General features: G+C 39.7%; 1 protein-coding gene and 1 long non-coding RNA gene across 2 annotated transcripts; one reads left to right on the top strand and one right to left on the bottom strand.

The window, feature by feature from the left end:
• Positions 1–3,574: 3,574 nt before the first annotated feature.
• Positions 3,575–5,972, bottom strand: LOC146656704 (uncharacterized). Its single transcript, XM_085424256.1, has 4 exons — positions 5,437–5,972; positions 4,206–4,282; positions 4,049–4,110; positions 3,575–3,773 (listed from the first exon to the last, which is right to left on the bottom strand). The coding sequence occupies exons 1-4, from the start codon at positions 5,575–5,577 to the stop codon at positions 3,625–3,627; spliced, it is 429 nt and encodes a 142-aa protein (XP_085280382.1). The 5' UTR covers positions 5,578–5,972; the 3' UTR covers positions 3,575–3,624.
• A 730-nt stretch (positions 5,973–6,702) lies between these two features.
• Positions 6,703–8,494, top strand: LOC146656703 (uncharacterized). Its single transcript, XR_014914186.1, has 3 exons — positions 6,703–6,893; positions 6,980–7,097; positions 7,229–8,494. It is a non-coding gene; the product is annotated as an uncharacterized LOC146656703 (long non-coding RNA).
• The last annotated feature ends 5,106 nt before the right edge of the window (positions 8,495–13,600 follow it).

Genomic DNA, 13,600 nt, shown 5'->3' with positions numbered 1-13,600 from the left:
TTACATTTGTTAAACTGATTTGTATTACATTAGGCTGCTGATTTATTGTGAATGAATGATATTGTTTTATGATGCATTATACTGCTGAGTTATAAGAAATACTGTTTTCAGAGAGTCAGGACCTTGCTTTTTCTGATAATAGAGGAGACAGAGAGCACATTCCACGGGAGCTTCACTCCCACCGTTGTTAAAGGTAGACGAAATAGGGACCCAAGGCCATAAGTCAGGCTCGCTTTTGATTAGAGAGTCCCAAACATGATAGCTTGAACCAAGTTTGAAGAATTAAGAGACCAATTGAGGAGATGAGTGTGGGAGGCGTAGTAGGGAAAGGTGTTTGTTTTTGTCTGATGTCTCAGAGGGTGTTGTCTCATTCCCTGGGCCAGAGGACGGCTAGAGAGGGAACGGTGACCCGGGCCCATGATGCCATTGATGGACATGGAAGCAGCTGAGTGGGCCGAGGAGTGACACAAGCAACGTATGGTGACCTCTTGTGGTCAAGAGGTCAAAAGCGGGAGTGTGGAGATCAGGGAAATATTTTACTGCTACTATTCATAACCATCATCATTACCATTACATTAATTATCATTTCATCAAAGCATTTATTCAATAGATTACACATGTTCTTAGTTAAGATTATTACACCTATCACAGAGAGCTGTCTGGTAAAAGGTTAGAAGCATCAACGGGCGGGGTGAGGCTGAGTGCGTTGGAGGTCGAGACACACACACACAAACAGTAGTTAGACTCATATTTAGGTAAGAGTTCAAATAATAGTTTGCAAAAGCTTGTGACTGCAAAATTGTGTCTGCCTAAGGGACAGTTTGTTCCAGGAGATAAGCGAGAGTTAGAAGATTAATAGGAAGCACCTGGCCTCGAGACGGAGAAGATGTCCTTTTAAATGTGTCCAAAGTCGTCAACAGAACATTTGTGGTTTTGAAACTTATGCATGTATTGTATCTGCTTGACGCATGAGGGGGCGTCATAAACGTAAACCCTGATGGTATAAACAACTGCTTGTGTATCATTGGGCGGAGATCGATGCTGTCTGTGGGCAGTGTTCATCTCCCCACGCGCGTGTTCATTAAAATCATTGTTTGACCGAAGCTCTTCTGGACCATTATTGTTTTGTGCTCACCCTCAATATTTGAACTCGTAACAAACAGCAATAACGGCAAAACATGTAATGGACGTGCTGGTCCACTAGACAACATCATGTTAATGTAATGCTTTGGGTCTCTTATGCAAAGTAAAGAGGCTGAAATAAGGTGTCCATGAGTATCAGTTTTCAACATTCAGTATTAAGAGCCAAAGACTGTACGGGTTGGGCCAGTCGTCAAGTCCTGGAGCAAAGTGAGCCTGCAAATCAATAAGATGCAAATCAGTTTATACCTTTCATATAATGTTTGAATTTGTTTATTCTGAGTTTTATTGTTCAGTTAGTTTCCACAGTTCATATATCATGTGTAATTTTTCATTAGTTTCAGTGTTTGTTTGTATTTTATTCTATTATTGATGGTTGTGTTGACAGATTTATCCAAATTTAAAGCTATAGATGTGAACTTCTGGTTCCTTTATTATTACCTGTATAATTAGTTTCAGTGTTTGTGAAGTGGGGAAGGAGGACCCAAAAGCAGGACTCGTACGATGGACAGTGCTCTTTATTTACAGTGGAGTAAATAAGACAACACAATAATCCCTTGAGCTCCCTCGACTCCTGTGTCATGTCTTCACCCAAAACTCTGTGCTCTCTGCTCCCATGGCTGCTGTCCACCTGTGCTCCACTCTCCTCCTCCTGGGAAAAAAAACAACAGAGGCAGCCGTCAGGACACCATGCCGCCTAATCAACAAAAAACAGTCCCAGTCTAAATAATCTAAAAGACCAACCACAGCTCCAGTGATGGCAACACACAGTTCTAGTGACCAACCCAGTGGGCGGCACTCGAGAAAAAGCAGTTCAGGTGGCCTGCATACATTTAGTATCAGGCTTTACAAAAAAAAGTATCAACTATGTTAGGATCCATGTTCATCATGTGTGATGTGTGTTTACATTTGAAGGTGTTTGTGGATTTGTCACCTCTCTTCAAGGTGTGGTTTGTGTTTGATGCTGAAAGAGATAAAGACTGCTGATTGGCTGAAGTAGGGTTCAGTAAAAATTGTTTGGTTGTTGGTTTGGGCACTGCTCAGGTCCACATTAAATAAACTGCTGCTCGTGTGTTTGTAGGTTCTCAGTCATCCAGGTCATGGTTGTCTAAGGAGCCTGGAAAGAAAGCGACTTTACTTCTTTAAGGTTCTGGATGATGTTTAACTTCTGATCCAAGAAGCTTCTTCAGTTGATGTGCTTCCTTTGCTCATTTTCCACCTCTGCACAGTTTCGTTTGATGACAATGTAGTGCAGTTCTCCCAAACATACAACAGAGGGCGCTATGCACATTCACTGAAGTGCAGAAAAATACAAGTGGGGGAGGAAACAAACAGCAGCATCAAGAGAGAAAACTGAAGTGTTCAAAGCGAGTTACTTTAGTCTCTTATTGTAATATTAATTGACATCTAAACATCACGTTGATGCTTCATGTTTGAGTTCCGTGTCCTTTTACTGCTCAGTTGGAAAATATTGATGCAATTTAAAAGACGAGGAGAAGAGTAATTTCTCTGTACTACTTCAAAAGTAATTTGAAAGCACTGCCTCATATGGAAAATGAATCATGATGAAATCCTGAAACAAATAGTGTTTGTGAATATGAAGAGTTTAGTTTTCATTTTGGTCTTAGAAGTATAAAAATGCAGGACTGAAGACAAGATGGAAATGATGTGTTATGAGAAATAAAACACATATGTCGCTATGTACTATAATTTTATTTTGTTTATTTTTTGTTCTTGTAGGTTTTTTTGCTTTAGTGTAAATTTTGAAAGCACTGCTTTTAGTTTGAAAATTGGATTCAGTTTTTAGAGTTCGGACAAAACAATGGACAGTTTCAAGAAATGTATTTTATCAACAAAACTTATTTTGATGGTTACTGTATTTATTTTAATGCCCTCAGTGCACGGAGGCCAACAGCCTCCACGTAAACATTTCCACCCCCAACAATCAACTCAGATTTATGAAGTCTATCATGTTCAGGCCCTGCAGCTGATTGGTGGCATGTCTGATCAGAAAGCCTTTCTGCATCTTCACAGTGTGAGTCTGAGAGTTTCTGAACAACAGGATGAGCTGCTACACACCTGACACCACATTCAAACACACACAAGCTGCAAATCTGACACAATATTTTAGACCAAAGAAAAAGGTTCACAATTTGCAGTTAACATGAAGATATTCTAGAGTAGAAACAACACACAGCACACAAGTTTCATGTAGAGATGATTGTTTATTCTGGATGTTATTTTCATTCAGTTATTTTCCATTATTTTGAGCAATTTTCTGATTTATCCAGTTCATGTCAGAACAAACATTCACAGTAACAGCTGGTCCAGTACAGACACGTTCAAAACCAGAACTGATTACACCATAAATCATGTTGCTGTAAATCACTCCACCATCAGAATCACCCTGAGAGAAGAGAAATGTAGTTTGTGCTCCCCAAAATATCTAAAACATACACAGATGATATACAGTAATATTAGCAGTTAACTAACCCCACGTGCATCTACTTGATGTTCTTCCAGACACAGCCTGTTGTTATATGGCACATATGCAGTACACTGAGAGTATCTGGTAGGCTCACAGTCAGCAACACACATGTCTGCACACTGAAGATTAGGTGGTTCATCAGGGACTAGAGAAAAAGGAAAAGAACAAAAGTTATTCATAATCTTTCAAAAGCTAAAATTGTGAGTAGAATGATGTTTCATCTTTTGTTATGTTTCCAAATGATTTTTAAACAAGGAACTTGGCGCACAGTATATCTACTCCAAAATTTACAAAAAGAAAAAAACTTGTTCTTCATTCAGTATTAAACAAAAAACATAAATGTAAGTATAAAACAGTCACAGAAACCGAAATCAGATTCTAGCATTAACTGTGAAATAATCAAACAAAATATGGTCTTACGTGTGTGGCCGGTGGCATTTACTCTATAACCACCAAGTCCTGCAACCTGAACGACGTCTCCTCTAGAAACAGACAAAAAACAAAACAATCATAAATTAATTTCACATCCATCCATGTGACATGAACACAAAATAAATCAATAAATCATATGATGTACTCTGCAGGCTGGGTATTTCCAGGTGGCTGAAGTGTTTCCAGGCTCCTTAGACAACCATGAGCTGGATGACTGAGAACCTACAAACACACACGAGCAGCAGTTTATTTAATGTAGCGGTGAGCACTGCCCAAACCAAAAACCAAAAATATATATTGTACCCTACTTCAGCCAATCAGCAGTCTTCATCTGTTTCAGCATCAAACACACAACCACAATTTGGAGAGAGGTGAGAGATCCACACACCTTCATGAGAGGAGCCACTAATGTAAACTAACACCACACATGATAATCATGGATCCTAACATAGTTGATACTTTTTATGTGAAGTCTGGCACTAAACCTCTGTGTTCCTGTCATACTGCATGTACTATATATACATGTAGCATATACAAAGCACAATAATTAAGCTGTTAATAATTAACAATGTCTTCTGTAAGTATTTCATTTTAAAATACACATCCATTCATGCATTAATGTTTAATGTGTGAAACATTTAAAAAGTTAGTTAAATAATAAATAATAATAATGATAATGATAAAAACCCTCTGTAAAGGACTTTTGGATTTGATGCTTTATGTCTGGATCTTGCGCTTTTGCACCATCTGGTGATGAACAGTGGAATGTAGAGTTGGTTGCATTTTTGGGTCTCCACCCAACCCCTTTTTTGCTAGCACACATGGTTAGCTCCACACATGGAAAAAGTAATGTTCAAAATTAAATAAGTGCAAGAAATAAGTTAGAAAAAGATAGTAAGGCCACAAAGGACTATTTAGCCCCTCCTGGAGGTCAGCTTACTTTGCTTGTGTTCTTTAAATGTTTTATTTTCTGTGATTAATTACGTTGTGATTGATTTACACAAAGTAGAAGAATGCATTTTGATGTGATGTTTTTAAAAAGAATCGTTTTCTTCTTTGAGCAGTTCTCCCGGGTCGTCGAGACCAGAATAAACCCCGTTTTATAACTCTACATGGTGCCTACGTCAACCTTTGAAGGCGCTACACCCTCAAAAGAATCAGCTGTACAGCACATTTGCTGCTGTTGTTACCAGACACAAATATAAATGTGCCAAATTTTAGATCACAGGAAATATTTCTTAGAGCAGATTTTAAATCAGTAACTTTGCAAATTTAGAGGAAATGTTTTTGGACAACAAACGTGTCACATTTTAAACAGGGTTTAATCAGCGCTGACATACAGACATTTATGCGCTGGGTATAACAGACATGCTTACCGTGTGAAAGGACCGCGGATGTCTTGGAGCAGAGAAACATGCTGTATTGTTGTTTTTCTTTATTGCATAAGCAGTGCCCGACTGTCCGAAACGCTCTGTGCGGGTAGCAAAGTCGGCTCCAACGCACCTGCAGGCATCCATTTGAAAGAAAGGTGTCGCTGCGGCTAGGCTCTCGGGATAGTCAGGCTTTTATTTATATTTGCGGCATTCTGGTGCGTTAAAACTAGCAGCCTCTGTGTCCCGCTTGGATCACCATTCTGAAAATTCAGATATTTAAATAAAATGATGAATCGGCGAGTGATGAGGAGCCACGTAGATCCTAAAATGAGGTTTGATTAAATTAAACTCGTATGAACAGTGATGACGCGTTCCAAACAAACGATGCTTTCTACATGGCCAAATTGTGTGCTAACTACCTCACAGCGCTGTGTCCGGGGTCCGAAAAAAAAAGTTAAAACGATATACCTTGCGAAAGTTGTGAAGTGCTGAGGAAAATACTGTGTGTCTGATGGGGTGTTTTTATATAGGTGGACTTGGTTTCAGTTGACCTCTGACATGGAGAGATGAAAAGAGCAGTTTGTAAAGAAAAAAGGTGAAAAACTATGGAACTACAGTTGGGATGTGTGTGCTGGGATGCTCTTGATAAGTATGCAGCTTTTATTGTTTTATGACTTGTTTTGCTGACTGTTGGGGCCCTACCTGTAACCCCCTCTGTCTCATCAAGTCTTACTGTTGCAGTGCGTTTGTGTGGCTACTAGACAATTATAGGTTGCATTAAAGGAACATTGGGGGGTCGATACAGTGCTATTGTGGCTAGTTAAGAATATGTGGTTTTTAGAAGTATCACAAGAAAAGTTTATTTCTAAAAGGATACATGTTGTTTGTGGTACTCTGTTTTAAAAACTACTAGCCTCTGTGTCTTTCAGAGCACAAAAGAAAAGTGCTCCTAAACTAGTTAAAAAAGTGCCTTTATATTACTACTGAGGTTGAGGCAGTAACAAAGTTCTTTAAATCATCAGGCAAGAAAATCCAGAAACCTTGGGTTAGCCGTGGCTATCCGGGTCATCTGAGCCCGAATAGTAGTGATGTGACGTTCTCTATCGAGGCTTCAAAGCTTGTGTCGAGTAATTGAGGGAGCGTTTCTGCAATACGCGTATCGAGGCTTGCTTCATTTATGGGAGGAGCTGAAAATGATGACGTCTGAAGCCTCGCTGCCCGGCTGTACCACGTGACTGGTTCAGGAAGTGGTTCGAACTTTGCCGCGAGCTACGACAGCGATATAAACCCCTCAGACTTCATTCAAAAATGTGGGTGTTTGATGGAGAGTTGCGGTTAGTGAGAATTTGGAGACAGTTTGGAGGTTTATGAGAGAAAGTCAGGAGAGAATGGAGCCAGCTAAGAAGAGGAGGATATCCTCACCTGTGTGGGAACATTTTGATCTTATTCCTCCCAACAAGGTATGTAAATTTCTACAGAAGATGTATTTCCATAATACTGATGGTGCAATACAATTTATGTTAAGCTGTCTTTACTTTTGTACAAGGTGAAGTGTTTGCTATGTGCCAGGGAGCTGGGATATAACAACAACACCTCATCCATGCTTAGGCACTACAGAGCTTTGCATGAGAATAAGGGGAACGCCGATTGAGGAGCAAGACCAGGTGAGCCATCAAATGCAATGATAATATAGCATGCAGTAATGTTGCTAAATGATATAACAATATTATACAACTGTTATAAGTTATGTGTGTGATATTTATATTTGTGCTTTGTCTTTATTGTCTTTCCTCAGGAGAACAATCTCAAATAGATGAAGACCTGGTTAGCATGGTGATCGAGGACTCCCAGCCATTTAGCAATGTGGAGGACAAAGGATTCAAAAGATTTGTTAAATCATTAAATCCTAGCTATGTTCTCCCCACTAAAAAGGTCATAAAAGCAGTGAACATTTAGTTTTTACAGAATGTGAACAGGCAGAAGTGTGTAGCTGTCCATACCTCAACGTTACAAAAGCACAACTACTGTCCACACCCCAACCACACCTCACCTCACAGTAAATGATCATTTTCCATACTGCCAGTATAAATATACACAGTATACTGCCATCACTACAATATACATGTTTTACACACTCCTTTTGTTGTTGACATTTACAGGCTGTGTGCAAAAGGCCACACTCTTCAAATTCATGCCAACTAATATTTTTACGTCCAGTAGGTGTCCTACTAGAGCAAATGAAGCTTCAAGAAGCTTTGCGCTGGGATGAACCAATTGGATGAAAAGCTTCAGTGCTTCATGAAGCTTCATCTGCCCATCACTACCGAATAGCCTCCTTCTCCTCCTCCTGCACAGGAAATAATCCAAAGTCCGTTAAATTCAAAAGAGTCACTGAAATAAATGTCTGTTGGGTAAAACATGGTCAGGTTAAAAGCGAGCCGTTTAATGTGGCTGATAAAAGAGTACAAAAACAAAAGGCAGATGCACACAAGAAAGAACCTAACTAGAACTAAACTGGGAAAACTGAATGCTAAACACAAAAGGCAAAGAACAAAACCTTGAACGTTGCAAAAAACATAAACATGGAAACTCCTGGAGACATGGAACAACAGACAACTTGACAAAGAATGAACAGAAACACACAGAATAAATACACACAAGGGTGATTAGGGGGAAGTGGAAACACATGGGGAAACAGCTGACACTACTCTGACATAACGAGACAAAGGAAGCAAAGCTGACTACACTGACATAGGACACAGACCTTCAAAATAAAACAGGAAACATGAGACGCAGACAAGACAATATAAACTTGATAACATAAGACACGCAGCATGAAACACATAAAGGGCAAAGGGAGACTAAAACACAGGGGTAGAAGACACAAGGGGAATCTAAATAAACAAATGAGCTTAGATAACCTAATGAACTTAAAAATAAACCATAAACATCAAAAATAAACTAAAACTTAAAACGCTGGGTCAAAAGACCCAGGATCGTGACAGTGGGAGGTTGAAGCCTATCCCAGCTGCCACAGGGCAAAAGCAGGACAGGCTGCCAGTTTATCACAGGGCTAACACAATATATGTGATAGAAAATCAACTGAAATGTTTGATATTTATTTATAATAATAAGAGAATAACTACAATTTATAATAATATTATAGTTGTTATTATAAAATGTATTTATAAATATGTGTATATTTTTTATAACACCCAACATAAAAGGCTTCTTTCCAAACCTGAGCTGTTTCAGACGCTTCTTGAAATTCTGACTTCTCTGAACTCAGTGTAAGGTGTCTGCTCCCTCACTGCGGCTGTGCCTGGAAGTACTTCTGCTTCTTGTCTTCCCCTAATGCAGCTTTAAAGTATTAAGTATGAAGCAACAGTGCTTCTCTTTGCGCCTCTGAAATCTGTGTTCTCTCTACTGATAAACAAAAGAAACAATGTAAAATGTATTAATAAATCAGTAACAAAAATATAGCGTAGAAGGTAAGTAGAGATTTTCATACCATCTTCAAGCCTAATGCTTTTAAGTCCCACACTCAATGCAGCCTGACTCAAAACCTGATTCTAAATGGTTCAGCACAGACAGAGAGGCACAAATGTTTAGTATTAACCTAAGTTACTGATCATTTACAGTATTACAGAGTCTATCAGTCTTTGCATGAAGTAAACATTCCTGTAAGTTTCTAGCTGACTCTCAGGTGTCACAGGTGTGCCAGCAGGAAAGAGGGTCAATAAACCTGCATCCTGAAGTTTGTCATGCAGGATTAAAGGAGCCAGACTTTGTTCACACAGGTAGAATTTTATTTTACACTGACTCTGGGTAAGTATGAGTATCATACGGTTTAAATGAAGCGCTAGAACTAGCAGAAATTTATTATAGATCCATTGAAGCTAATCGGGATATTTACTGTGAATCTGTGAATGCGTTTAACCATGTTACTGGTAACTTCATTAACTAGTAACTTAGCAACTTAGTCATAACAGGAGTTAATATTTCTGTCTAGACACCATTTAAATAGTAACCGCTTTACCACAATATAAGATAACCTTTACACCGTAACTTTAAGCTAGCACCATAAAGACTGTAAAACACGTAATAATATCTACAAATGCATCTCAAAGCTCTTACATCAGCACTCGCAGTATTACTCAACACAAACACATTAACATTATTGAGTGCAGTGTTGGGGAGTAATACATGTACAGGTGTTAGGTATGTAAAGTACAAAATATGAGTAACCAGTTCGTCACAGTTACAGTTTAAATAGGTGATAATTAGAATACAGTTACTGAAATAAATGGATTACACAGCGGTCATTTTCTGTTTCATATGTTAGGCTATCCCACCTCTAATTTTGGTAATTAAACGCATTGCCGGAAACCCAAATAAAACACGTAATAAGAGTGTAGGAGCCATATGAGTTGTTTCCGTCTGACTAAGTGGGTTGGTTTAAATGGACTCACTGTATTGGTCATGGGTGTGGGGCGTGTCTCATGGGTGTGGTATAAGATAAATGTGGTTGCACTCACTTGTTCACAGCACCTAATGTGATGAGCAGAAGGTAGGGTGAGCACGAGGCAAAACTTTCTGTTGACTGCAACATACCGCAACATGATCGTAATATTATCGCAATATGAATGCAAATTGAACACAACGTGATCGCAATTGATAGCAGCTTGAATGATTGTGATATATTTGGACTGTAACTTGATGGTGTTTGTATATTTGTGCACTAATTGATGCCATAGACCAGTTTGTAATTTTGACATAGTAGCTAGTGCAGTTATTCGTAAGTTGCAGTTATTTGTTTGTGCAGTCTGTGCGTTTGTTTGATAGTTAATCCCATATGCTGATTTGTGGTTTGGACAGTTGCATGTGAAAATAAAGAAGCAAATGATACAGAAGTGTTTTGTGCGTTAATTGTTGCGCGTCATCGGTGTCCTCATGTTTAGCCTGCCGCGGCCACTGGTTGGAAGAGCCGCAACAAAGAAGCTCGAATGTACTGTTGATGTTGATGCTATCAGTTACACAATGGACTCGGAGCCAGCACAACAGAGCCTGCAGCAGGGCAGGAATGCATTTCTTACTTGGAAATTCCAACACCACTTCACATTTAAAGAAGAAAAGGATGGGCGAATATGACTCACTATATAAAGTAGGCCAAATCTGATGCAAGTCTTTTAGTTTTTACTATTTCTTTTCCATATGGGAAATGAAGACAGAACACTAAACAGCAGTAACTTTTGTAGGGTTACTGAAGTTGGACTAGCTGGTATATAATGATGTGATCATTTATTTAACCCTGATTTTAACAGCTCCCAAAGAACCCCCACAGAGTCACTCTGTGAGCAGTTTGCAGACCACTTCAGGGGAAAAGTCAGCGCCATCAGATCTGACATTTTATCTAATCGCGATATGATTTTAAACACATCTGAGGGCTCGATTGTACCTGAGGAGACACTGGACAGCTTTGTCCTGGTTAATGCTGAAAACCTTAAGAAAGTTTTCTCCACAGTGAGACCCACCACATGTCTTTTAGATCCAATCCCCTCTTCACTCTTTAAAACACTTTATGGATTTTTTGAAGCTGAGCTTTTATACATGATGAATTGCTTTCTTCAGCTGGGTGTCTTCCCTGTTGCCTTTAAAACGGCAGTGGTGAGGCCCCTTCTGAAGAAGAGCAATTTGGATTGTAATGATTTTAATAACTACAGACCTGTATCCAACTTACCATTTTTAAGTAAAATCTTAGAAAAACTTGTTTTTACTCAGATTAATGACTTTTTGAATGATAGACAGATCCTGGAGATATTCCAGTCTGGATTTAGGGTGAACCACAGCACAGAGACGGCTCTCCTAAAGGTTTTAAATGATCTTAGATGTAACTGGGACTCCCAAAAGCTCTCAGTCCTGGTGCTACTGGATCTAAGTGCAGCCTTTGATACAGTAGACCACGCTATTTTTTTTTTTTTTTTAAACAGACTGAAACACATGGTGGGCCTCTCTGGTGCTGTACACAACTGGTTCACTTCCTATCTCTCTGACAGAACTTTTATGGTGAGTATGGATACATGCTCCTCTAAGATCCATAAAATGACATGTGGTGTGCCTCAAGGGTCGGTTCTAGGCCCTGTACTTTTTAATTTGTATACGTTGCCTCTCGGCGGTGTCATCAGGAGGCATGGAGTGAACTTCCACAGTTACGCTGATGACACTCAGCTGTACATCTCCGTGTCTCCTGATGACACCAGACCAATGGATGCCCTTTTTAACTGTATTTTAGATATAAGATCTTGGATGGCAGAAAACTTTTTACAGCTTAACCAGGACAAAACTAAAGTTTTAATCATCTGTCCTGAGGCTCAGAGAGAGAAACTCTTGTCTAAATTACAGGCATTTTCACTATGTCCTTCGCTACAAGTGGAAAAACCTGGGTGTTATTTTTGACTCTGAGCTTGGTTTTATCCCACATATTAAACATGTAACCAAAATTGGATTTTATCATCTAAAAAATATAGCCAGAGTCCGCCCTATTCTCTCTCGGGCAAACACGGAGATGCTGATGCATGCTTTTATTACCAGTCGCATTGATTACTGTAATGCCCTGCTCTCTGGTCTTCCTAAAAAGAATATTTCAACTTTACAACTTTTGCAAAACTCGGCAGCTCGTGTGCTGACGAAGACCAGAGGGCGGGCCCACATTACACCGGTTTTAGAATCGCTGCACTGGCTCCCCGTGTGTTTCAGGATCGATTTTAAAGTTCTTTTATTGGTTTTTAAATGTCTTAATGGTCTTGGGCCTTCTTATCTCTCAGATCTGCTTTTACCGTATGAACCCTCGCGGACCCTGAGGTCCTCTGGTACTGGCCTATTGATTGTCCCTAAAGTCAGGACACATACTCACGGAGAGGCAGCTTTTCAGTGGTATGGTCCTCGTCTGTGGAACAGCCTGCCGGAGGAGCTCAGGGCCGCAGAGAACGTACATGTTTTTAAGAACAGGCTCAAGACCCACCTTTTTAATTTAGCTTTTACTTAACGTTTATTTATTTTATGCTTATTTATTCTATCCTGTTATTCTATTATTAATTTAGGCTTTACCTAATATTTATTGATTTATTTTTTAATCTTGTTACTCTATTTATATTGTATCCCGTTCTCATTTATTTTATCGTTTTACCCTGTATATATCCTATTGTGTCATATCTCCAGTGTTTCCTCAGAGGGCGCTCCCTGCACCGGGGCTGTGATCGACCGTGGTTGCTGGGGCTCTGGGGTCCTCTCAGCCTGGCTGGGGGGCTTCTTTGCCTCCCTCCTGCTGTGTGCCCAGCCTGGAGGCTACGGTCTGTGACCGGCTCCCGGTGCAGACGGCTCCCTGTTATAGTGTTTCCTCACTTGGCTCATGCGTACCCAGCCCAATTTTACTCTTTGTGTGTGTGTGTGTGTGTGTGTGTGTGTGTGTGTGTGTGTGTGTGTGTGTGTGTGTGTGTATTCACATCGTTTATGTTAATGACAGTGTGGGGAGTGAGTTGGAGGGTGGGGTGGGCTGCTTTTAACCATGTAAAGCACTTTGTTCTACATTTTTTTTTTTTTTTGTATGAAAAGTGCTTTATAAATAAAGATTGATTGCTACATGATCGCTAGCGACACAGCTATGTTAGCATAGAAACACAGTGAAGCTGGAGAATGAATGCTAACTTTTTTCCACTCGATAAAAGTTAGCATGAGGGTTTCTGGTGGTCAGGGACAAATGCAATCGCATGGCAGGATGCCTTAAACAGATCAAACTTCAGTCAGGAGAATAACTGAGCTGTACAGTAAATAAGTTAAGAACAATGGAATAAAACAAAACAGTAAAAAATAAAACATAGTACATAAAAATTAAAACAGCCCTATATTTAAAAACAAGCTAAAACAGCATTGAATCAACTAAAACAACTGAAGTAAAACTAAAAACCAACATCTCACAAGGAGTGAAAGGCCAGGGTGAATAGATGGGTTTTCAGGAGTGATTTAAAAACAGGCAGAGAAGGGGCCTGTCTTATCTCTAAAGGCAGATCGTTCCACAGTTTTGGAGCTGCTACGGCAAAAGCACGATCTCCTCTAAGTTTACGCTCAGTCAGATGCATTTAGGAGCAGCTGATCAGCTGACCTGAGAGAG

The sequence above is a fragment of the Rhamphochromis longiceps genome, linkage group LG12, assembly GCF_057381845.1.
Source record: "Rhamphochromis longiceps isolate RC_006_pf linkage group LG12, R_longiceps_female_GT1.1, whole genome shotgun sequence".
Taxonomy (NCBI): Eukaryota; Metazoa; Chordata; class Actinopteri; order Cichliformes; family Cichlidae; genus Rhamphochromis; species Rhamphochromis longiceps.
The sequence above is the reverse complement of the archived record's forward strand: the minus strand, read 5'-3'. Positions and strand labels throughout refer to the sequence as shown.

Bases quoted from the DNA above. Each gene is read 5' to 3' on its own strand.
- LOC146656704 (XM_085424256.1), bottom strand. From the start codon at position 5,577: ATGGATGCCTGCAGGTGCGTTGGAGCCGACTTTGCTACCCGCACAGAG. The intron at 4,283-5,436 runs GTAAGCATGTCT...GTGTGTTTGTAG, and splicing joins ATCCGCGGTCCTTTCACACG to GTTCTCAGTCATCCAGCTCA. The intron at 3,774-4,048 runs GTAAGACCATAT...CTTTTTCTCTAG, and splicing joins AAATGCCACCGGCCACACAC to TCCCTGATGAACCACCTAAT.